This window comes from Ctenocephalides felis, unplaced genomic scaffold (genome assembly GCF_003426905.1).
Source record: "Ctenocephalides felis isolate EL2017-DRISC unplaced genomic scaffold, ASM342690v1 CF-g0.4_SCAFFOLD_03570, whole genome shotgun sequence".
NCBI lineage: Eukaryota > Metazoa > Arthropoda > Insecta > Siphonaptera > Pulicidae > Ctenocephalides > Ctenocephalides felis.
This window is the reverse complement of record NW_020539724.1, coordinates 22678564-22705044: the sequence shown is the minus strand read 5'-3', so window position 1 is coordinate 22705044 and position 26481 is coordinate 22678564. Positions and strand designations below refer to the sequence as shown.

Below are 26481 nucleotides of genomic sequence, written 5' to 3'. Positions count from 1 at the left end.
AAACGTCAAATCGCCCGACATAGCTATCTATTTATACTTGTTTATTATGTGATGGGTATTTGTAGCACCCTTGGAAAAGATCATGTGACACCTGCATAAGCTTCGAATCCACAATAATTCTCGAGCCCATTACATAAAATGACTAATGCAAAATACCAATATATACTCGGCCATACAATCTTTTACTTTGACAGGGTACAATGGCAAAATAAAACGACTAACATGTGGCAAATGCACGTACGTACTACTTGATTGTCCACTGGCTTCCTATAACTGGAGTGTCTACTGGCTTCCCAAGATCTTCTTCCCACGATGGCTGAGATTAAAATGGATTGTGCAATGACGCTCTGCAGACCAAGAAACCTTGCGCTTGCTTGAAGTGTCATCCGGTCTCCTGTCACCTGTCATCAGGGTATACAACACACCACCATCACAACATTTCACAACAAAAAAAAAGGATGAATTTTTTGGCGACTCTTTCTGACCATAGATATGAAAATATGTGCGACTGCAGAGTGTGTAAGTAGCGCCAAAGACCCCCAAGCGACTCTTTTTGGTACTTATGAAATAGTCAAGAAGTTATATTCCTAGATAAATAAGCATTGGTAAAAGTTTATATCATAGATAAATAATTATATCATGAATATATCATAGATAAATAGATATAATCTATAGTTCGAGCGGAAAAATTAATATCGAAATAACATTAGTACGACTTCACAAATATTCTATTTATGTTGCCATATAACATAAAACATGTAATTGAGAATTACTATTATTAATTCCAAGTAAAAATTCCTATACTAATCCATTAGGTTCATACTAATAATGTAATTAAAATGTTAATTATACACAAGCATTGTTTTAATAATTCACATTGCATGTATTGCAGACCTATCTCAATGAAAATATTTCAATCCTAATTCAAGAAATAAAATTTAACGTAAACATAAGAAAAATCAATAGAACATATAATTAGTCTTACCAGAGTTTTAGTTTGTCCTAGATTAAATTAGTAGATCTTTTAGAGTTTCAGTAAAGATCGGCCGGGGCGTTTCTTTGGGGTTTCGAAACTTTGTATGGGCAAAGTTCATTTTGTTAATGAATATCCTAAAATATTGTAAGTCTACAAAGGAGTGGTTTAATTAAAAAAAAATTAAAAATTATTTGATAATATAGTAAATTGTCTAAAAATATTGTAAGTTGTCTGAAATTGTTCAAAAATTATTTGATAAGATAGTAAGTTGTCTAAAATTGTTCAAAAATTATTTGATAAGATAGTAAGTTGACTAAAATTGTTAAAAAATTATTTGATAAGATAGTAAGTTGACTAAAATTGTTCAAAAATTATTTGATAAGATAGTAAGTTGACTAAAATTGTTCAAAAATAGTTTATTTAAAAAGTATTTAAAAAATATTTAAACTAGTTGGTTTGGTATTTAGCCTTGAGGCAAGTTACATGAATATGTGTAAATAATCGACTTAATCAATAAATAATAATTTAATTCATGAGTGATTATAATTATTGAATATTAGAATATTTAAATATTCCGAGTGGATTTATTACACATCATTGAAAACACGTTAACTCTGAGTATTTTCTGAAAGCAAACTTTCACAAATCAATAATTTTTATAATTGAACCAGTTTCTGTAGGACTTCAATGGTTTAGTATGTTCATTAAGATCAAGTACTCTATCGTTATACCAAGTAAATCGTCTAATTTTGATTTTAACAAACGTCAAAAAACTACTCATTTTCTCAAACGTTGATTTATTTTTAAAATTAAACTACTGTCATAAGGCCGTAATATTTCAGTAAGTTTTATAAGATCATGATATATATCACCAAAAAAAGTTCCATAAAAATCCGTATGAATTTTTTTTCAACAGTTAATTAAAAGAAAACGGCTCGGTAGATTTTCACCTAAAAATGATTAGTATCATTCTCAACTAATATCTTTCGAACAGTTTTTGATTTTTTAAAATCGAGTCGGTAGTTTGAGCTTAAATGTGGATGAAAAGTTTAACACTTTTTTTCAAATTACAAAGAAACGGCTCGGCAGATCGTCTCACAAAACTGACAAATTATAGTCCTCATTGAGATACATCAAATGACTTTCAAATTTATGAAATCGGTTTAGGCGTTTTTGAGAAAACGTCGATCAAAGGTTTAATTTTGTCAAATGCCAAAAAAACGATACCAATTTTTGCAAACTTTTTCAAAGTTAGACCAATTGTCGTGGAGCCGTAATATTTTAGTATGATCTAGAAGACCATGGTATCTACCGTCAAAAAAATAATAAAAATCGTCGAAAATTTTTTTTAGCACTTCATTACAAGAAAACGGCCCGGCCGATCACTACCAACAACTCATCACTCATTCCAAATTTGGTCTCATTCGATTCAGAATGGCTTGAAACGTCGAGAAAACATAAAATTAGCGATTCGGATTTTTTGATGAAAACAAACTTCTCCTTCGGGAAGTTAAAAATAATTAAAAAATATTGAAAAAATATTTAACGCTATTCCTACCTTCGTATTTTTTATATCAAACGTAATTGAATCGTCATCAAACTTCATGACTTTTCCTAATATGTCTTACCTACCGCGACCGGTCATTTGACCGGTAGTACGAAGGACGATGTTTGGACGGCATTTTTTGTTGTAATTTTTAAGAATATGATCGTACTTACAAGAAAATGTAAATTCAGAAGAATTTAGAGTGGTAAAAACTGCCTTCTGCAAATTTATATGCATTTTATCCAATTCTGTATGCACGCTGCGCATATGAGGCTAGGAGTATAAATATTGCACTTCTACGGTATAAAATTTTTTCTCATTTTTGCTCAATGTCTATATGTGGACAGATTTTTACGAAGGAAACCAACAACAAATTGATATTGATAGTTTTGTTTTGAATCCAAAGGTTGGTTCAACTACATTGACAGCAATCAAAATTGTTGTATTACATATTACTATCGACAAACATATTTTCAATAAAGGTAAGGTGTAAATTTATTCAATACATGTTCAATAATATTCAGGAAAACGTAGTATAAAATTTTAGTAACTGTTCAATATACGATGTAAATATAATTATGCCCAGCAAATCGCACAAATGGGGTGTAAAATTTTGATAACCATAGATAAGTAAACATAAAACTCACGATTTTATAAAAACTTTTTTTTTCAATTTTTTTAAAAATCGAAATTTTCATATTATCTCAAAAAGAATAGAAGATACGTATAAAAGCCTATATAAAAATTAATCGGATCTTTCTGGCTTATTATTGTTTTTTATGATTTTTTTTCACACAAAAATTGACAGAGTCATGAATGTTTAAAGACTGCGCGCGCGGCCGCGCAAATTGGAAAAAAAAGTTTTTATAAAATCGTGAGTTTTCTGAAAATAGTTTGTACTAAAGTAGTGAATCTGGTAGAATCCATCAAGATCTTCATAATGAAGTGAATTCTAGATGGAATGTGAATTACTTTAATTCTGGTGGAAATGGCGCTCATTAAACCACATGATTAAAAAGAAAAAATTTCGTATATGCTTCTTATTTGCATGATAGCTCACTCATTTTACACGCAAAAAACTTATAACAGTACTCATTTTAAAGCTTATGTTGAGCACTATAAAACCCAATTTCACCGAAATGCATAAAATTTAAAACCTCGACACTAGATGGCTTTAAATACAACAATTAAATCTTGAACGAAATAAAAAACGACTTTGCTCTTTCAAATCTTGCTTAATATTTTTTCTAGAACACTTTATGTAATACAGATTTATTAATATTTCTATTGACATTATTTTGTTCATTACATGATTTTCGTTAAAATGTATATTTTAGGAGATATTTGCAAAAAAACGAAAAACGCCAAAAATATATGATTCTTTAGTGGCCAGTAACTTAAAAACTATTAGATTCTTTGAAAAACTATAAGACATTTTTTCTTATAATTAGTTCTTCTATCGATTTCCGATGTTATTTTGAAAAAATGTAATTACACAATTAAGAAGGGGTGTCATCCCCCCGGGGGGTTATGGCGCAACCCGAATTGTTTTCACTTTTGAACTTGAGGGTAAGATAAACCTAATTCCAAAATTTCATTCAATTCGGAGCAGAGTAAAAAAATTCAGACCTAAAACGCTCCGTTTACTGCACTATACGGGAGTCAATTCAATTGGTATTAGCGTCGTGTTTGGTGTAGATGTCATTCATAAAGTAGTCAGAAATCCCTAGACAATATAATAATAATCAGCAGATTAAAATGGCGGCTTGATGCTAGAAGATTACAAACCTGTCACTTGATATCGGCTCACTAGCGCCAAATCTTCACCTAGGTTATGTTACTTTAAGTACGATTAGTGAACGCGGGTTTTACACTGAGATACAAGGGCCTGCAGAAATCATTCGGTAAAATATGAATTTTAGAGAGAATTTATCAAGGATTTACATTATTTTGTATTTATTCAGGATAAATCCATTGTTTTCACATAAAGAAATTACGGGAAGACGATGTACAAGGCAGGAACTTTCTATTCCAATTAACTTCCCATATAGTTCCAACAAGAATTCAGAAAAAAATCAACTAAGTACAAATACAAAACAGATTCCTTAAAAGAAAATATTCCAGAGAATGTTTCAGAAAGATGATAAGGCGAACAAAATCAGCCAAAAACGTAAAAAATGCGTGTGCAGAAAATACACTCTAAGAAAAAAATCGTAAAAAATTGGATAAAACAGAATAAAATGTTAATTTCGCATTCTAAAATAAAAGAAATATTTTGTATTTGTATTTATAAACTCTTAAACTAGCATTAACTCTTCATTCAATACTGAAAAATATAGATTTTGCATGACCGGTCGCGGTAGGAATCGTAAACATGAAATGTCGGTAGGAAGTGTTAAGAAATATTTAAAAAAATAGTCTGAAAATATTTAAAAATTGTCAGAACATGCTTTAAATTGTCTGAAAGGGTTGTAAATAGCCCGAAAATATAAATGTTATAAATTGTTCAAAAATAGTCAAAAATTGTTTGAAAAAAAAAAAAAATAGTCAGAAATTGTTTAAAAAAGAAAAAAGTAAAATTGTTTAAAAGAGTCAAATTGTTTAAAAAAAAATAGAAAATATTTTTAAATAGTCAGAGAATATTGTAAATCGTTAGAACATGCTTTAAATAATCTAAAATGTTAAAAATAGCTCGAAAATATAAATGTAGAAGAATATTGTAAATAGTTACTCTAGAAATGTTGTAAAAAATCTAAAAATTGTCTGAAAATGTTGCAGATGCTGACTAAAATGCGGTAATCTCCGAACAAATGTAGTTTACCTTGTTCTGAAATGAATTGGTATTCGAATAGATCGAAGGATGGCGCTACGATTTCCAATTTCATTGATCTAGCAGCTGGCTTGATCTACATTGATTTGATCGGCCATTTTCTATAAGTTGTCAAGTTGTCATCGCGTATTGTAGTTGAGATTTTCTATGATTGTTTATATATAATTATGTTTTGGTAAATACTTTTTTCATTTATTATTAAGTTGAAATGATAAAGTGTTATGTGCCAAATTGTTATAACCCCAAATATAATAAAAAAATGCATGTCTTTCCGGCATCTAATTATCAGGTATGTACATAATGATGTATTATGCATATAATGAATATGTATCATCACAATACTATTAAAATGTTATATATATATATATATATATATATATATATATATAATTATATTATAATTTGTGTGTAAAAATTTGTGTGTAAAAAGATGCTTTCAATTTGGATGCAGAGGGCGAATAATCTTTTAATGGATGACCTAATTCTTCGGTTTGTGGCACAAATCAACGATAATTTGAAATCGAAACCAAATAGAAGTGTCTCCTTTACGGCAATAACAGAATAGTTTTCAAGTCACTGGAGAATGCTCTGATACAGAACCAGAAGAAAAATCTGCAACTCCAAGGACAAAGCCAAGTAATTATAACTCTAAATGCTTCAATAACATTTTCAAAAAAATAATAATAAATGAATCTTATGTTCTTAGGAGATGGAAGCCTAAACACCTTGAAAAAGATTTTTGCAGCACCTATAAGATTGTGAAGTGCAGGTTAAAAGTCACCTATTCTGACACCAGTTTTCCGAAAAGGTATTTTTTCATACTAATTGCAGCAAAAATATTTAATATGATAATTACAATATATTCAATTAATATGATATAACAATATATTCAATAGAAGTCCTTGATGGTAGCTGCAAATTGCCGCAGAATGCAATGATAAGGCATAGGAGTGCCTTAACACCCAGAAGATGTATCATACATCAAATTTTGTTTCGGGATTAAAATGCAATGCAATAATTTAAAGGATAAATTCCAACAGAGTATACAATGTTTTCAAAGTTTTCAAATATTCCGGAAACTTAAAATGTAAGGGCAAGATGAGTTTTGATAATGTCTCAATTAAGAGAGCATACTCAAAGACCAGACAGTTTATAAAGCGCAAGGGTTTAGTTATAGTTTTAACTAAACCTCCTTGCAATAAAAACTGGATTAAAACGATAGATAGATTTGAGCTACAATTGGTATAAATTGAAAGTAGTTCAGGGTTTTGGTTACTTACGTTTAAAAAAACACTTATACAGAAACTATTCAAAGATTTCGTCAAATATAACTTTATTAATGATTGATTAGATAGCAAAATAACTATTAAATGGAGAGATAACAAACAAGAACGTCTTGTAAATGAATTTTAATCCTAGGAATTTAGTTTTATCTCAATTTGGATATCAATATATATATATTTTGTTTTTAGGATTATTTTGTTTGGAAAGTATTCATTGTTTTTTAAAAATGTGCTGTTCTTTTTATCCCTTAAATTATTGCATTACTTGTCATTCCTTCTAAATTTGTCATTCCATCATCAATACTCCTGCGCTTTTTACTTCTTAGTTTTTAAGTTTTTAATATATTATTATTAGTCATTAAGTAATTAATATGAATAAGTTATTTCTAGAATATTAATAGAATAAGTACTTTAAAAATATGTCTGTAATATACTTTATATAATAGTAGTCAGTTATTTCTGTTTAGTTTATAATTCTTCAAAAATATGTCTGTGATATATTTGAAAATATATTTTGTATTTCGTATGTTTTGTTTTTATTTCAAATAATAATTTTTTTCAGATTTTTGGGCTGTATTGATTTTATGTACAAATGTAGAAGTAATACCAGGGGTTAATTTACATACTGTATGTACATGTGCTGCCATGTAGTGATCTATTCGTAATTTAAAATGAGTGTAACGTCAAATGGCCCGAGATAGCGATCTATTTATGCTTATTTAAAATATCTAATAAATATATATAGATAGTAAGCTAAATAGGAAAATGCACATAATAATGCGAAAAAGGAATAGATAGATTTAAAACTGAAGAATCTGAACTGGCTCATAAGAAAAAAGTCCGAACTCTTTAACCGTTAAGTGGTTAAAAAATAAGCTCCTTGATAATTGCAATATCAATACACGGGATAGAGCCATGGGGCTGTGCCAGCAAGAGCAATATTCTTATAACAAAATACTAAGAATCATGTGCAGCGCTCAATGGTTTGATCTACAAGGACCTAAAAATTCCTAATAGAAATCATTAAAAACAGAAAGTTAATTTTTCAAGACAAATTGGATGCATATGTCAATCCCTAAATGCAAACAGCCGAAGTACCTGAAGGCAAAATGGCTCAGTGATCTACCATCCACAACATAATGTTGGGTGTTTTGCATAGAAAGTGCAAATTTTAATTTAATTCTATTTCCTTTACTACCTCCTTTATTTTCAATATCCAATACCCAAACTAATACTAGGTTATATTGTTAACACTAATACTAGGTTATATTGTAATCTGACTGTTGAAACTAGTAATAAAAGAAACAAAAATCGGAATTGGAAATCGATACACCAAAATTGAATAGCTACAAAATCACAAGCAAAAGTCAGCACAAGCCAATAAAACTTATTGTTAATAAAGACGACAAAAATTTGGAAAAATCGACGATGGAAATTATCTGATGGAATATAATAAAAATGTACACTAAAGCCTATTATCTTACCTTTCAAATGTCACTCGATTAGACGCTCGTGACTGCCATTTTTTCCATTTTCGAGGCTCCATTTATCCATTTCTAGACGCGTCTACAAATTGCACAAAACGTATGTCAAGTTTGCAAATACCGTCACTTTGGAAATTACCAAATGCAAAATATTTCTTGCACAACTAACAACATTATTTTGAAGGCACTCACTTCTTAAAGAGATTTTATTTTTTGGCCATGTGTTTCCAATGGAATCCCGTAAAAGAAAGAACTCAAACGCCTTCTACAAGTTCTGACAGGTCGTTTTCGATCAATGAACAGTAGCGCCATAGGAAGCGCCAATTTTAAATTTGAATTTTGACAAAATATAGATACAAATTGTTATAAAATATAATTCAAACCACTAACTTTAATTCACATTTGTAACGCATTGCAAATATAATAAGTATTATTCATTATTGTACAGATTTCTCAAATATTTTATTTATATTAAACAAATTATTTTAAAGTTGCAAAAGACATAAAAAAAGAATGTGCGTAAGGTTCACACACAATTGAAGTGAAACTTTTTTGCTATTGTACGAGATGGCATTTAAATTTCAAAATCCATGGATAGATATATTCTTGAATATTTGATAAATTTAAAACGGCAAAAACTTTGTTTAACAATCCATGGATATATATCTCTGAATATTTGATAAAAATAAAAAGACAAAAACTTTGTTTAAAAATCCACAGACAGATATCTTTAAATATTTGATAAAAATAAAACAGCAAAAACTTTGTTTAACAATCCACAGACAGAAGATATCTCGGTATATTTGATAAAAATAAAAAGTCAAAAACTTTGTTTAAAAATCCACAGATATCCATGTTATTAAAAATCTATGGATAGATATCTTTGAATATTTGATAAAAATAAAACATCCATGGTTATTCACTCATTTCAAACATGTCAAAAATATTAACAGTTTTCACATTTTTTCAACAACTTTCCAACAATTATAGAGGCTCAACTGATCTTTACTAAAAACTAATCAGCACGATTCCCAACTGATATCTTATGAAGAGTTTTTAAATGTTCATCAAGATCGAACTAACTAATCAATCCGGACGTTTTTGATGAAATGGCGAGTTAAAGTCAAATTTCAGTCGACACACGTACTTTTTACAATTTTTTCAAACGATTCAAAATTACTTCAAGACGAGAACACTTTCTGTAAAAAAGTCGGAAACAAAACAATTTCGGAAGAAGTTACAAATAATCTACAATATTCAGTTATAAACACACAACACAATATTATAAACTAATAACATTTGAATAAAATAATATGCAAAAAAATGGTTCTCAAAAATCTTAGCAATTTTGTTTGCTAATAAATATAAAAATAAAATACATGTCCAACCAAACGAATTGGCTGTAAATTTTTTAATCAAATTAGCGAGTCAAGTGTACCTAGAAAGCCAGCTCACCAGATTAAAACATAAACTACCTGCAGACCTCATTCAGTCGAGTTGAATTTATTCTTATTATTTATTTAGTAACTATTTATTTAATTATTACTTTTCATTTACTATTTTTATTTTATATAGGTACTTTTTTTTCTTCTTTCTTTTTTGTTTTTATTATTTTTCTTATATTTCATATATCCCTAGTAGACACTGGGTGTATCCACTAATTTCAATATTAATTAATATAATAATCAATATTATTTTCTCAAATATATGCTAGCCGTCTCTGGTTAATGTTTTAGAATAAACAGATTGATGAATATAGTTAATTAAAAAAAATAATATTTGAATCTTTATTACTATTATTTCATTGAGTGTTATATCATTATTACCAATATACTTTATTACCATATATAAAACTATATAATACACACAATAAAATCTAGCTCACAAACTATATGTAAAAATAATTTTTAACAATAAAAGTAATCATGAACTCATCTTTCAGTTAATTTTAATTTAGATACCATTATTTTAATAAACAATGGATATCTAATCATTAATAAAATGTTGACATAGTACACATGTTTAAAAATACCAAATTCAAGCAAAAGAATTTGATTATACTTTTAACTTTTTAAATAACCAGATCTATAATTTATATATGTATTTTAAATATAAAACTTACTTTTGTGTAGTATATCAATGCTAATTGAACAAAATCAAATTTTAGCATGTAGTTGTAACAATTTGTTGCTGGTGGTGAGTCAAATTTATAGAATTACTGACGACCTTAGGAAAATTTTGTGGCTTTTTTGAACATTCCAAACATGTAACAATTTCGTTACCTGTCATATTGGGAAATTGAGTTCGAATGCAACCTGAAAATTAATATAAATTATATATAAATTACCTTGCTAAATAATGTATTATTCTAAATAATTTGCTAAATAATGTTAATAACTAGTTTATTACTTTATATATATATATATATATATATATATATATATTCATATATCATTAGAGTAATACTAATTTTGGCGTAAAAAGATTAATTATAAATAACTAGCTGTACCCATTCACGCTTCGTCGTGTTTACTTTCAAATAAAATTTTAAGAAAAATGCATATTTGTTACATCTAGTCTACCAGTTTTCTTGACTTTTAGTCTGCCTGTCTATATGACTATCTGTCTACCTCTCTACCTGTCTACCAGTTCACCTGTCAACCAATTTACCAGTCCACCACCACCAGTACACCAGTATATCTGTCAACCTGTTTATCAGTATCAGTTTACCTGTCTATCAATTTGCCTGTCCACCAATTCACTTATCAACCTGTTTATCAATCTACCATCTTACCTGCCTACCAATTTACCTGTCAATCCATTTTACATATCTATCAATTTACCTGTAAACTTGTTTATCTGCTGACATATTTGTCTATCTATCAGTTGTTCTGTCTACTTTTTTACATATCCACCAATTTTCCTGTCCACCAGTTTACCTATTCTACTATTAGTTATATTACTATAATAATTACCTGTATGCATTTTATGAGTACAAATCTTGCAAGTCATGAAAGCCTGATTATCAAGAACACATAGATAGCACATTGAACAATATCGTTTCTCTTGCCACATTCTGAAATAATGTCATATGTATTTTAAGACAAACAGACAAAAACAAACAAATAAATTGAAATAAAAACTTCAAATTAAATAAAAAAATACTTCAAAAAGGATTTGTGGTTTAATTTTAATGTTAAGTTATAGGACTTAGTTGAAAAGATTTTGGCATTTTATAATATACTTGTGTAGAATACTGTTTTATGCTATAATTTTTATGTATAATATAACTTACACTGCACAGGGCTGACACAACTGCCTTGGACCTCTCGGAGTGTCCACCCTTCGCCACTGCTTAATTGAAGTTGCATTTGTACTATTATTTGTTATACCAGAATCAGGTGATTTGCACGAGTCACATGTACTGCATAAAGTGCAAGACCATTTAGAACTTGAACTATTAGAACCTGATAAAAAGAAATTTTTGTATGATATATAAACTTCAGTGAAACCGTATGAAACTGAATTTCATCATAAAAAAAACTTTCATAAATTCAATCAATCATTTCTCAAAGGCTAAATATAAAATTATTTGCGTTTATTACATTCAGGTGATAATCATATATCTTTTCAAATACTAATTAATAAGTACAAACTATGTGTGCATGGAATTCTGCCTTAAATAATTAATATTTTATAATAATGTACTGAACTCAATATTCAACTGCACCAACCCACTATTTCAAACTTCATTGAATTTTTATAATTAAACTAATTTTCGTAGGCCTATAATATTTTAGGATGTTCGTTAAGATCATGAACTCACTTTGTAGAGTATCATTAAAATCACTAACAAAATCTTGTTAACAAGTAATTAAAAAAAACGGTCCTGTTTTCGAAATTTTTGCATTATCAAAATCAGTACAGAATTGTGGGCGAGAAAGTTAACGAAGTATTTAGTCTTCACCTGCTAATGACTTTTGACTTTTTGAAATTGTAAAGCATTTTTTGATGGGGTCAAAATGATTCAATTTTGACTCACAAGCCTGCATTCATACACATATCTCCAATTTAGGTGTCAAGCATTATCTACAAAATTAGTAAAACAGATTTTCTTGCAAATCAACAACAAACAATTGAAAACCAAATTTAAAAATAGTTATCAACAAATTTTGTCTACAAAAGTCAATTCACAGTTATACCCTGGCTTACGATCAGTTATTAAAAAAATTTACTAGCATTCCCATGTACTAAAAACGGAAATCAGTTGCAAATTACCAAACAGTGACTTACGACTGTTTATAAGTATAATGGAACCTGATACTAACAAACTTGTTAAAAACTGTTAAATTCATCCATCTCATATAGAGTTTAAAAACTAAATTCTATTAAAAGTAAACACTGTCTTTTTATTTGCTTTCACTGATAAAATTTTCTAATTTAGAATGTAAGGTTACACCAACTAATATAGCACACTATAACTACATTATTAAAATTAAAAAAAAAGTTTCTTAGAGATTGTATGAAATATTTGGTAAGCGGGCGCTACAAAAATTTTGATCTTCAAGAAATGTCTTTCATTCTTCTTCTTGAAGAAATATCTTTGAGAAACGCTGCTCTACAGCAATTCGGCGTGTTTATATTCTATCAAAATCATTATTAACATATATTGATTAGTCTATTAATTACAAATGTCGGGGTCATGCAACTTACCTTAAGGCAAAATGCAACAAAGTTACATTTAATAATAGTTAAACAAAAAAACATTAATTACCATTGCCAATGCAGGCGACATGGGCGCATCGATCACAACGTTCACAGCGCAACACATTTGGAGATTTTTGATTTGAATTCAATCCATTAGAGAGAGAATTATCTCCATTGGCAGCTGCCTGTATTGGTTTAGAACATTGCAAGCACTGTTTGCACTCCATACATCTCCAAGCATAAGATTTTGATAATAAAATAGATTCTCTCGATCGTAATCCTGCGCACAGAGCATGCACTAAAAGAATAATAAAAACATTTGTTAGAAAAATAATGAAATTATAAAAAAGTTATTATTAACCCTTTTGCTACAAATGTCGTCTATGGACGTCATCCATTTGACGACCTGACAACTTTTACTTCAATATTTATCACGCTGATTTAAATTATTGAAAATTATAAATTGTATTGTGGTTTTTAGATTTTTAGAAATGTAATTTTGTTCTTTTAGAAGTGTAATTTTGAATTTTTAAATACATTTTTACTGCCTATATTTTTAGAGAGCCTATTTATTAAATTTATTTTTCCATTCAAATTTTGAATACAAACTTATACAAATCTTAAAACATTTATTAAATTTCCTAGAAATAATTAAATAATACTGCTCAAACAATTAGTTTACAACCATCAGAAAATGAGAAGACTGCAAAAGATAAATAATAACACAAGAACTATGAAAAAATATTAACAACAATAGTACAAATAACTTAAATTTTGAATAAATTTCCTCAAAAACTAAACATCTCTTTTAATTTCTGTCTCATTTTTCAGATTTTAACCCAAATCAATATAATAAAATTGTTGAAAAACCTATTTAAAGTTTGAGTATACATCATTAACTCCTTTTCTACAGGAGTGTTTTCAATCAATAAAAATGTTTTTAAAAATTATAAATTACATTTTTAAAGATCTAAATATTACAATGACATTAATATTGAAACAAGGGTTCAAGAGCGATATTCATACACAGGCAGATGTTACCTATAGGCGACACTTGTAGCTTGTAGCATCTTTTAAAATTAAAATTAAAATAGTTATTTAATAACAACACGCAAAGTGATTTAATTTAATGTTGTTTAGCAAAATTATAATACAACATTCATTGTAACATTCATTGTTTTATGTATGATATATTGTGTCAAATTATCACAACGGTTGTAATATGGTGGTGACTAGGGTTTATACAAAAACCGACATTTCAGAAAACCGGTTTTCGATTTTTAATTTTACTAAAAAACCGGTTTTAACCGGTTTTCGATTTTTAATTTTACTAAAAAACCGGTTTTAACCGGTTTTCAAATTTTATATAGAAAATAAATTTTTGCTCGAGCATTATGTAATTTATCCGCAAATTTAGTGTAATTTTTAACTGAATTTATTTATTGTTCAATTTTATAAATAGTAAACAAAATTATTTTAATTTTAATAAGTAGAACTAAAAAATAATAGTTTATCTTGATTAAATAGCTTCGAAAATAATTATTCGTTATTCATGCATCATTTCACAAATAAGAAAATATTTTTATGATAGTGAAAAGAAAGTTTTCGAATATATAAAAATATTACATTTTTAAATAAAAAAAAATTCATTAAATGAAAAAAAAAAAATAAAAAAATATTAGATACATACTTGTTAATATCAATTTTAGTTTTAAAAACAATTAGGCTAAACTTTTCTGTTCTGAGCAATTTTATTTAATTAATTTCAAACATTCTAATTATTTTTTGTTTAATAAAATATCATTTCAAAAAACTGAGAACGTCTATCGAATTTCTACATAGACGTGTCCTTTGTTACTCACAAAATTTACTGAAATAGAAAATACTCTCATACTTGCAACCAAATTATGCTTAATTGTTTTTAAAGTCTGATATAATAATCTAAGTTTCTTGTTCTTTTATTTGTGGCTTCTAGAGTTTAAAATTCTGTTTTTTTTTAAGTTTGAGTAAAGGAAGTTACTTATTCAAGAATAAGTCACAATGATTTAAATTAATATATACACTGGTATAAAAATCGAAATTAATATATTTAAAACCTTTCTGGGAACCATTGCAGACTGGTAAGATATCAAATGCTATAGAAATGATATGATTTCAATAATCAAAATGCTTTTATCTATCCTTTATAATTGGCTATATTTGTCATTTTCCATTTATATAGTAAAAACCGACTTTTTTCACTAAAAAACCGGTTTTTAGAATTCCATAATTTTCGCCAAAAAAACGGTTTTGAAAACCGGTTTTGAAAATCGGTTTTTGAAAACCGACAAACCCTAGTGGTGACACATAAAATGTACTACCACTACTTTAAAAGTTCCTTAAAGATGACTTTATTTTTGGACTCATCTCTATTCGAATTAATTAAATGTATTAAGAGAATTTTATCTATTTGGTAACATACATTTTGTACCAGAATATCGGAAGACAAATTTAAAAAAAAAAAAAACAGGCTGTATTAGGCAAATGGGAAAAATAGCAATAGTATTGTTCATTAAGGTGCAAAATTATACCAAAATAAAACCTACTAATTGATATATTTCAAAATACTTTTTCCCAAGTCCAGAATTAAAAAATATGACATAAAACAATAACAGCTATGAAATTATTAATTTAATTACTCAGAACATACATTTTTTACTAATTATTTCAGTGTATTAATAACTTGAAGTAAATGCCATAACATTGAAGAAATAACTATTATATTGGTTCAAAACTCTTACCATGCGCTTTACAGCCAGTGCATTGAACAAATTCTTGCCCTGGTTTTGAAACTTTACATAATCGGCATGAACGATCAGAATTTGAAGGACCATCTTCATCCTGAAATAAACAAATAATGAAATAAGAAATTGATTTAAATATATCAAATAGTTATTTTGAAAATATTAAATTTGTTTGATTAAACTGATTGTAAAAAATATATTATATGTGACACTTGATTTATATTAAAGGTTATATTTATAAAGTCTTAATAAATCTAACTGAAAGCTTTAAAAAGAATAAAATGATTAAGTTAATTAAGGTCAGTTTTTTCTATAGACTATAATTTTATGTATAATATAGTTTTTATGTGTTACATAGTATAACAACAATTACCTCTGAATCATCAGAACTTGAATCGCTATCTGAACCACTAGAACTGGAACTGGATGATGAACTATCTGAACCTTGGTTAACAACAATTGGGAGTGTTTGTTGGTTAGGCTTCTGTGGACCATACAAAACAGTATCCAATGGGAAATATCTGTAAAAAAACCATAGTAGAACACATAGTAAACGTAACAAGTGCAAAGTTTTAGCACTTTAAAATATATCCATGAACAATTATTTACAAAATTAGAATACCTAAGCTCATTGGGTGAATATTTCTTGTAGTAGTCACAAAATTGTCCAGGAACTAAAGCAACTGGATAATGACCCGGTTTTGTTTTAGATGGACTTTGCACTCTTCGAACCGATTTTGATTTCTGTATAACATATGTTTGAAGATCTAAGCAACCACCTTTACGATTCTCCATTCGGCTATTATAAATTAAAATTACAATAAGATTTTATGGCAAAATAGCTGCATGTTTCAATTCAACAAAATAATTAAACTTACTCTTTATTAAATTTACTGTTCCAAGATGAAGCAGAACTGATTGCGCGGTCTTTTATACTTCTTTGTTTATTTCTATCATTGTTCATTGCTCGTTGTTTTATAGCAAGTTCTTTAGCTTGTTTATCTCGTAAATATCTGGAAAGTGACAAATGTAAATTCAAATATAAAATTTAAATTACAAACACAATTTTATTTCATTTTATTCTTAATAAATAAGAATTGACTTCAAATATGAATGTCTATGTCAAACTCAAGTTCTGAATATCATTTTAGAAAAAAATGCATGAAAGTATTAATAATAACTGAAAGTAAATTAAAAGCAATATTTTACATAAAGCATAAAAAGCTTATCATATCTGCTTACTTTTTATACTCATCATATTTCTGAGGAAAATCAGCAGACATAATATCAAGCACTTCACATGTAGGAATGGCAGTTAAACCCAAATCACACAACGTTTCAGTAACCAGATTTCTACTCATAATATAATCTCTTTCCCTCATTTCAACTTGTCTTCTTCTCACATCAGGATATTTTCTTTTAAAACTCGTAACACCAAGATATAAGGCTATTTGTTCTTGTATCATATACATTTCAGGGAACAATTTTTCTTCATAACTATTTGAGGTACCATTAGTTGTAGTGGAAGTATTATTGGAAACTGAATTAGTGTTGTTGTTCTGGTTAACAGTAGCAGTACTAGTAGGCGAAGCCACTTCGGGCTGGGGCCATAGGTATTCGGCTATCATATCAACAGTAAACTCAAGCTTGCTGCAAAAGTAGATAAAATTATGTATCTAGCAAAATAATAATATAGCAAAATATATTTTATACTTGCAAATTAGAATATGTTTGAAAAATAAATGGTATAATAAAATAAAAATGCAACAATGTGATTGCAAAAATCTACTTATACTAGTTACTAAAAGAATATGTGGGAGCTCCATTGCTGTTTATAGGGCTTTTAAAAGATGGAAGAACATGTATAAGTTACGCCAAAAGCCAAAGGCAATAACAATCCATTAGTATGGTATACTGACCCTTCAGAATCTCCGACTTCCATCCTTCCACGTTTGGATTTTGAGTTTTCATTAGCTGAGCTGTGCATTGAACTTTGAGATTCATCTGCTCCTTCACCAACTCCACTTCTGAAAGTAATTATGTAAATAATTTCAAATTTTTAATAAAAATAATATATAATCACGACAAATATTTGCAAAATATTGCAAAAAGTTTTAGATATGCTCATTACGCGTTAAAAAATACGCGAAGCATTATTATAGTATATTTTTCAAGTTATCCTAGAAATTATTTAAAAAAAAAAAAAGATCAATCTTAACTAAATCGATTTTATACTTTTACTTATTGCTTATTTTTGTATTCTTAAAAGTAAGAATTGTATTTTGGTGTATATAAATTGTTTTCTGATAGATGTAAATATTAAATAAACTGATTTCTTTAAAATTAATCTAATTGATTATACACTAATGGCATAATGTTGTAAATTATAAATTGTCTTAAGAAATGATAAATGGCAACAAAAACATGTTGCTTAGTAGAGTGTATTTCTTCCAAGGAATAATGAATCAAAACATCAATAAACTACACTTCTCAAATAAGCAATATATCATCATTCACACTTCTTTTTCACACATTTTTAAATAAATACAGGGTGAGGGCGGAGTACAAAGGTCCAATTACACATAATTGTAATATTTTGGCTGGTTACACATCTTCGCCCTTTTCTATATTATACAATTCTATATTATATCATACAAATTTTTGAAATAATATTGGAGAGCCTTTTTACCCGCAGACCTTTAAGCCCCGCATTACCCTACTATAAAGGTTAAGAAAAGCAAAAATAATATTATTTTGCACCTCGCAGTTTTTCCTGCTTCGGTTGTAATTTGAAATTTCTAACTCAGTCTTTATAGACATGAATATGAACTACACAAATATATTTAATAAATCTCAATATAGTTACTTACTTTATAGGCATTCCAGGAGTACTTTTATTCCCAAGATCAGCACTCATTCTTGTATCCTCTTCAAACATTGGAAGTGGATTTTCCTGAAATTGAGTTAGATAATTTGAATTAATATTGTATAAAACTGATTATAATAAAAGATTCAGAATAAAAACCTATCCAAATATGTTGAATTGAATGTGAATATTTATTTCAAAATTTTTCTTATAATATAGTCTCTCATATTTGCTTGAAGTTTTGAAACTCAATCTTTCTTTAATTTGAGAAATACAAAGTTGTGACAAGCAAAATTGATAAATTAAAAGTTTCTTTTGGTACTTTGATTAAACCGAATACAAAGTCATGGGAGTTTAAGAACATTTAATTATAAATAAGATGTGACACCAGTGCATAAGCCTTATTATAACAATTAACCTACCTTCAAGCTGCTGCCTCTCTTTTTAGGAGAACCTCGACTTCCTCTGGATCCTCTTCCCCTTCTACCTCTAGTTGGCGCTCTTGTTGAACCTGGAGTCTTCATAATGGATGAGGGAGAAATTCCTTCTGGAGATAATATACTTGTATCCATATTTTCAACCATTTCTTTTTGAGAATCTTGAGGAGTCGTCACTTGGTTAGGAGCTGATGTAATGAATAAGAAAAAATAAATAAAATATAAAGTTTTTTTATATTAATGTGGAATAAATTTGATAAGAGACAATATTACAATTTTATCTAATTGATAATAAAGTAAAAATAAGACTAATTTTAAACAAATTTAAGCAAAAATCGATTAAAGTTTAAAGTATTCAGTATAGTAAATCTCTCCACATGTAAAATAACAATTATTAACATTTGTAAATTTAAAAATATCTGGCGTTATTGTGACTGATAAACACAGCATTTAAAAAACAAAATACAAGGCAATAAATTTAAATTGAAGCTTATGTCTTGTGCAGTTTGTTATAAAAACCTAATGTATTAATTAAATAGAATTGTTATAAAATCAGTGTTGATAGGTCTTACGAGAATATCTCATATTCTTAAAATATCTCACTTGAGGGTATAACAGCATCTGAACTATCATCAGCTCCAGTCAAATCAATGGGTATATTACTGGTCATCGCTTGCAAATTTTGAAGAGGATCCGAATTTGACACCATTTCCTGATGTTGTTTCGTCAAAGATTTAATCTTATCTTGAAATGATTCTAGATTTCCACCTGAATTATATAAAATGATAAAATTAATTATATTATCCATAAAACATTAAAAGTTTATTTAAATTATTATCTTTATTATCTGATTTGTCAGTAAGTCTACATTTTATATACAAAGACTACATTTCTAAATACCAATTCTATAAGTCACAAGATAATTTCTTACGGATTATTTTCACATTATAAATATCAATAACAGTGGTTTAGTACAAGTAAGACGCTTTTTTACAATGTTGATTATTTTTTATAATCAAATAATTAAATATATTAAATGATGTTTATATTTAATAACAGATTCTTTTATCAAAATGAAAAAAATGTTGAAATCAAAATTATCAATCCCATCACCCAAATAAACAATCAGCATTCATATAAATTAGTAATTCCCAAAGTGGTCCATAAAGTCCCAAAGGAGTCTATGATACATCAAGAAGTTCACGTCAACAAAAAATAAATTGTGAGGTCAAATATAGGCCACAAAATGAAAATGACGTAGGTATACACTATAGTATACTAAGAACAATATAAAATTTACTATAAACTAAAAAGTAAATTAAGCTCGTGAAGATTTTTAGCGTTTTTCGAGACCTTTATAGTATTTCTAGATACTTAAAAGAAAGGTATAAAATACAGCTTAATAATTGAAAACAATGCTTAGTAGAAAGGAGGTTTAGCGTTAATACCGATCTCCTAACAAGAAATAGATGTATGAACATAATTAGTCAGAGATGTAAGATTAAATTTTACAAAAATGCCGTCTAATTTACTTATTACTTACTTTATTTTGTCATTTTAAATTCAATTAATAAATATATAAACTTTTTGTAATACTAAAATTGTATTTTTACTTTGAATGTTTAAGACCGAACATTAGTGATGTTAGATTTTTCTAAAAAATTCTCTATTGGGTAAAAAAGGGGTCCATTTCAAAGCAAAGGAGGTCAACGGCACAAAAAAGTTTGAAAATCTATAATCCAAATCATATACTTTGTAGAAACACTGTGAGTTTAACTAAAAAGTTATTTCTTGTAAAATATTATTGAACAAGGTAGTTGGAATTATTAAAATAAAATTATTAAAATTATATATTATATATATATATATATATATATATATATATATATATATATATATATGCATAATTAAACATACAAAACAATAAATTAATAAAACATACTTTGTTGATTTTGAGATTGCCATGATTCTGGACTTTTCAAAGCAACCTGTGCATTATCACCCGAAGCTTGCTGCTGAATGATTTGGTCCTGGATATTCAGCATTTGTTGAATCCTCTGCTGTTCCATTGAAACCTGAAGAGCTTGCTGTTTAGAGCCACGGCCTCTGCCACGCCCCTTGGTGTGGTAGAAATCATACCTCCTTTACCCACTGATGATCTAAAAAAATGTTAAGTTTATAAAGCATATCAATTAAAATAATTAAACATTCAATATGAATCAAAAAGATTAATTGCATGAAAGTGTATCATGAAAGTCAGATATTTGTTTTGAATAGTTTTTATGGCAAAATAGTTAAATTAAAATATAATTAAATTACCATATACTTAATTGTACATTCAGAGTTGATGTGTGAATAATTATCAGTAAGTGTATTTTGCCTTAAGGCAAGTTGCATGAACTACACATGTGTAAATGGTCGACTATTAATAAGAAATCAATATCAATTTAGGGATGAATTTAGACATTTTTTTTATTCATTGAATGTCTCTTAAATTTTTGAAATCAATTTGTCGTTATTGGGAATAAAATAAAAGATTTTACTGGCTTTTTGGAGGAAATCCGAAATCTCTCTCGATAACAAGGTACTTCTGTACAAAACTATCATAGTGCCCATTTGGACTTATGGACCGAACTATGGGGTTGTCTTGCAAATCTAACATAAACATCATTCAAAGGTGCCAGAACAAAATTCTGTGTATCCTTACTAATGCGCCTTGGTATATTCAATCAAACTTTTGCCTACATAAGGATTTGAAAATCTCAACAGTCAACGAAATATGATCAAGATTAGAAGTTCATCTTTCAACAATAAATTAATCCAGCATACAAATCCTACTATTCAAGCGATTCACAGACCGTTAAGAAGATTGAGCAAGATATGGCCATCCGATCTACCAAACACCTAGCCCAATGTCCACGCGCCCTGACGTAGTACGCGGCATACATAATCACGTCATAGTTCATTTTTGTTATTATTTTTGTATTACTGTTTTTATTTTATTTTTATTTAATTTTTTTCATTTTATATTCAATTTATTGCATTTTTTTTGTATTTATGTATTTTTTTTGCTCATATCATTTTGTAATAAAACATTAAAATCTTGATTAACAAAAATAAATTGTAACAAAAAAAAAAAATTGGAAATAAGTCTACGAAAGTTAAAAGTCGGCTCAACTACGCTCACATACTTTTTCCAGAATTGGCCTCGAACGATTCCAAATAACTTGAAACATCAAGAAAGCATAAAATTAGCGAATCGGATTTTCTGGCAAAAACATAAAATTCATCTTCAACAAGTTAATACATATTTTAATTAAAATTAAAAAAAAAAGTTATTCACAAATTAATTATTTTTGCAAATACCATATGGCAAATGACAAATAATTATAAGTAGTATATGTATAGATAATTAGAAATATAATAAAGCAAACTCACTCACGTCCTCTGGTACTTCTACGACTTGTTCTAACTGGGCTTTCACCAGATCCAGTCATTAGACCTTCAAGCATATGCTGTGCTGGAAAGAGACTGTTTTGTAGCATTTCTTGAGCAAGTTGTTCTTTCTTTTGCGCAATTAAGTTAGCATCTTTTCTTGGTCTTCCTCGTTTCCTTGGCATGGTTCCTCTGTTAGGAGTTGTAACAGTAGGAGACACGACATTCTGTGCCATTGATTCACCCATGCGTATTAATTCAATATCTTTCCCAAACTTAAGATATTGGTTATTTCCAGTATCTGCAATAGGATCATCCTCTATCAACAATCAATCCAGAAGAGCTAGAGTTGTCATGTGCTTCATCAATTAAAACCCTTTGTAACGGAAGTGGTGAATCTTGTCTTGGTTGTTCTGTTGATTTTTGGTGCAGTTTAGATAAAATGTCTCTAAGTCTTTTCTCACTCTTCTGCTTCTCAGTTTGCTTTACTGTTGGTGATGCTTGCTGTTGTTTTATTGGTGATATTGACACATCTGGTGGCAACCTAGAGTATATAGAATCCACACAAGGGCGTTTCACTTCAATAATATCTAAATCAGGATTCATTAATGCACGTTTCATAGAAGCAGTGTTAACATCCTGTTCTCCGTGAACAATATGAGGATGCTGCCCCGTTTTGGATAACTTTAGTTTATTTTATCAACACTTGGACTTTTGCACTGAGAGTCTGTAGAAGGTGATAAAATTTCTGAAGTCGAGTTAGTACTTGCACAGATTTATTAATTTTCAATATTATTCGAGGTGATTCTTGTCCGCTTTCCATTACCTTATCAGTAGTCACAATTTCCAAAGGCTTTGTTGGATCTGCTTCAGTTTGTACTGATGGTATTGGTTTAATATTAAACTTAGGCATGTCTTTTGAATGATGTGCATCAGTTTTAATATCCAGTGAAACATCAGAAGAAAGTTTTAATGTGAGTTTGGGAACTTCTTTCTCAGGCAATGGTTTTATTAAAACCCGAGAAGTCGGTTTTGTTTCACCTTTTTAGGAGATATTGTCACCTTTGGATGCACTTCTTGTTCAGACTTAACAACAGGTTTTATTGTGACTTTAGGAGTAAGATGCACAGAGTCGAAAGCACCTATCTTCGCTGTTGATCGAACTGCCTCATTGTTATGAGTATTCTCAATATGATGCTCACCAGTACTAGATAGTTTTACAGTCAATTTGGGAACCGTTTCTGTTTCTGGTTTAGGAACTGATTTTATTGTTAATTTTGGAACAACATGCTTTTCAATTGGTTTATCTTGGTCATCTTGATCTTTTTCAGATGACTTTTTAATAGTTAATTTTGGGACAATCAGATGAGTCGTTTTTTCTTCAGTCGTTTTTTCAAAGGTCTTTATTGATACATCTTTATTATCATCTGCATCTTTTTCAGAAGGCAATTTTATTGTTATTTTTGGAACAGTTTGCTGCACATCACTATTTTTTACTGATAATTGTTCCTTATCAGCAGGTAATTTAATCATTAATTTAGGAACTGTTTGATGAATGGATTCCTTTTCAATAAGTTTGTCCTGTTCTTTATCAGACGATAGTTTTATAGTCAGAGGAGGTACAGTGTGTTGTACAAGCTCATCTTCATACTCTGATTCAGAAGTTTCTTTACTTAGTTGGCCGGTAGAATCCGCAATTGATTGATCTTCTGGATTTAATCTCAAAGTTAACTTAGGTACCTTTTGTTGAACCACATCATCTGTAGAAGAAGTAGCCTGTTGATTTACATTAACAATAAGTTTTGATATAACTTCAGCAGATTTTTCACTGGTTCTTATTGTCAATTTAGGTATCGTTTGAGTAGAAGACACTTGATCAGCATTAGTTTCTTCAGGCTTATGCTGAATTTTAAGCATTAACTTAGGAACAGTGTGTGCTTCATCGGACATTTTACATTCATCAGTTTCAGACTCAGAAGTAACTTCTTTGCTGCTTACTTCAACAGGCAGCTTCAAAGTTAGCTTTGGAACAATATTTTTAGAAGATTTCACTTCATCAGAGTCTGATTCTGATGAAGGATCTTTATTATCTATAGGTATTTTAAGAGTTAATTTAGGTACAATCTCTGCTTCAGGTTTTACTATTGGTTTTATTGTAAGCTTTGGTACTGTTTCAACTTTGTCAATAAGTGGTGGTTTGCCTTCCTCCTTCTGCTTCTCTGTATCAACTACGGGTTTAATAGTTAATTTTGGTATATTGGATTCTTCATCTACAGGTTTTCTAATTGGTTTAATCGTTACTTTAGGAGTTTTATCAGTCTTCACACACTCCCTATTTTCAGTCAGGCCAGACTCAGCAAGTTTTTGAATTTTTGTGATAATAGAAAGTGAATCACTTTCAGCAGGGCGTTTTAAATTAGGTTTTTGTGATAGATTTAGTTTTAGAGGTCCTACCTTACGATCATCTATTTTTGTTTCCACTTTATCAACTTCATCCGAATCATTTTCAATTGTAGTATCTGCTATGACACTTGTGTCCAGTATGCTTGATTCTGATTGTAAACTTTCATCTAACAAATTAGAACATTTGATTAAAACGGGTTTATTGGATTTATTTGATTTTATTGTACTTGGGGTCACAGTACTGGTGGCATCAGAAACATCTGTATCAATAGATGTCTCTTCTGAAACTTCCATAAGTTGTTCAGGCATTTCATTTGTGATAGCTTCTTGAATATCGGTATCCAATTTATTAGATTTATCTTCAGAGTCTTCAGACACAGGAACATCAAGGCTGCTTTCTGTTATGATTTTTTCTTTCACATCATCAACTGCTAGGGCATCTTTGGTTTCGTCAGTAGTCTCAACAGTTTCCATACTTTCTACTACCTCAGTTTCCATTAGTATATCTACAGTTTCTGCAGGTTTTATTAGTTCAGCATTTTCTGTATCTTCTTCCAGTCCAGTAGTAATTTGGTCACTTGTCAATATATCTTCAGATAATTTTTCAATACTGATTGATTTTTCACTTTCTTCCTCGTTATTATCAGATACTTCAATATCTTTTACAGGTTCTTCTGTTAATTCTACCTCTTTCAACATTTCTTCTGCTTTTATCGTTTCTTCCAATTCTATTTCTAAGTCTTTTACCAATAATGTATTTAAATCTATAGTTTCTGCAACTTCTAAAACGTTTACATTGTTTGCAATGCTTGTAGCAGCTTGAGCATGATCAATTTCTGTGGTATTTGAAATTATATCATCATTTAATTTAAAATTTTCTGATTCTACAACAGTTTCTTCTACTTCTACGTTTTCAATTAGATCAGTATTAACAGGTTCATGCACTTCTGCCTGTTTCACTAATGATTCAACCTCGAGTATATCTGTTGCCTCACTTACCACATTCTCTATACTTTCTGGATTGTTCACAGTTTGTTCACATTCAATATCATCAATTATTTGTTTGTTCGTTTCTATAGCCATTTCTTCAGTTTTCGAAACCATTTTTAAAGTTAATTCCTCATCTGCAGGTAAACTTTTGGGTTCTTCATTTGCCAGAATAGATACTGAATCATCTTTAATATGTGTAACCTGCTCAGTTTCTATTGTTTCAATAGCTGGTGAAGATTCATCTATTTCTGGAGCCTCTGTCATTTCTGCATCAATCATAAAATCTGTAATTGTCACTGAAGATTCTTCAATTTCTAATGTTTGTTCAACAATTTCTAAATCTTTACTTGATACAACAGTTTCTATTGCTTCTGGTAAAGATTCATCTATTTCTGGAGCTTCTGTTATTACTGCATCATTTATAGAGTCTATAATTGTCACTGTAGATTCTTCAATTTCTGGTGTTTCTTCAACAACTTCTAAATCTTTATTTAGAACAGCAGTTTCACAATCATAAACTCCATATCATCATCGGTATCAACCGTTTGACTAGTACCTGCTTTAATTTCTGGTAGTTACTTTCTTGACAAGATTCGGGCATATCATCATCCAACGGAAGCTTGTTCATATCAACTTTCTGTTACTTGTATTAATTCAGTTACAATATCATCTACATTACCTACATCAGTTCCAGAAATAGTTCAGGTCAGTATTAATGGGAGTTTCAGATTCGACAGCATT

The 26481-nt window shown here is 28.9% G+C and overlaps 1 protein-coding gene across 1 annotated transcript; it reads right to left on the bottom strand.

Annotated features, from left to right (window-relative positions):
- Positions 1–10223: 10223 nt before the first annotated feature.
- On the bottom strand, positions 10224–26368 carry LOC113383616 (supporter of activation of yellow protein-like). The gene is made up of 19 exons (XM_026621868.1): positions 26320–26368; positions 23389–26258; positions 23174–23341; positions 22675–23013; positions 22351–22622; positions 20855–21054; positions 19516–19680; positions 18898–19100; positions 18480–18562; positions 17529–17636; positions 16852–17259; positions 16488–16622; positions 16232–16408; positions 15983–16130; positions 15607–15706; positions 12894–13124; positions 11415–11586; positions 11095–11195; positions 10224–10434 (listed from the first exon to the last, which is right to left on the bottom strand). The coding sequence occupies exons 1-19, from the start codon at positions 26366–26368 to the stop codon at positions 10283–10285; spliced, it is 6081 nt and encodes a 2026-aa protein (XP_026477653.1). The 3' UTR covers positions 10224–10282.
- Between the last annotated feature and the right edge of the window lie 113 nt (positions 26369–26481).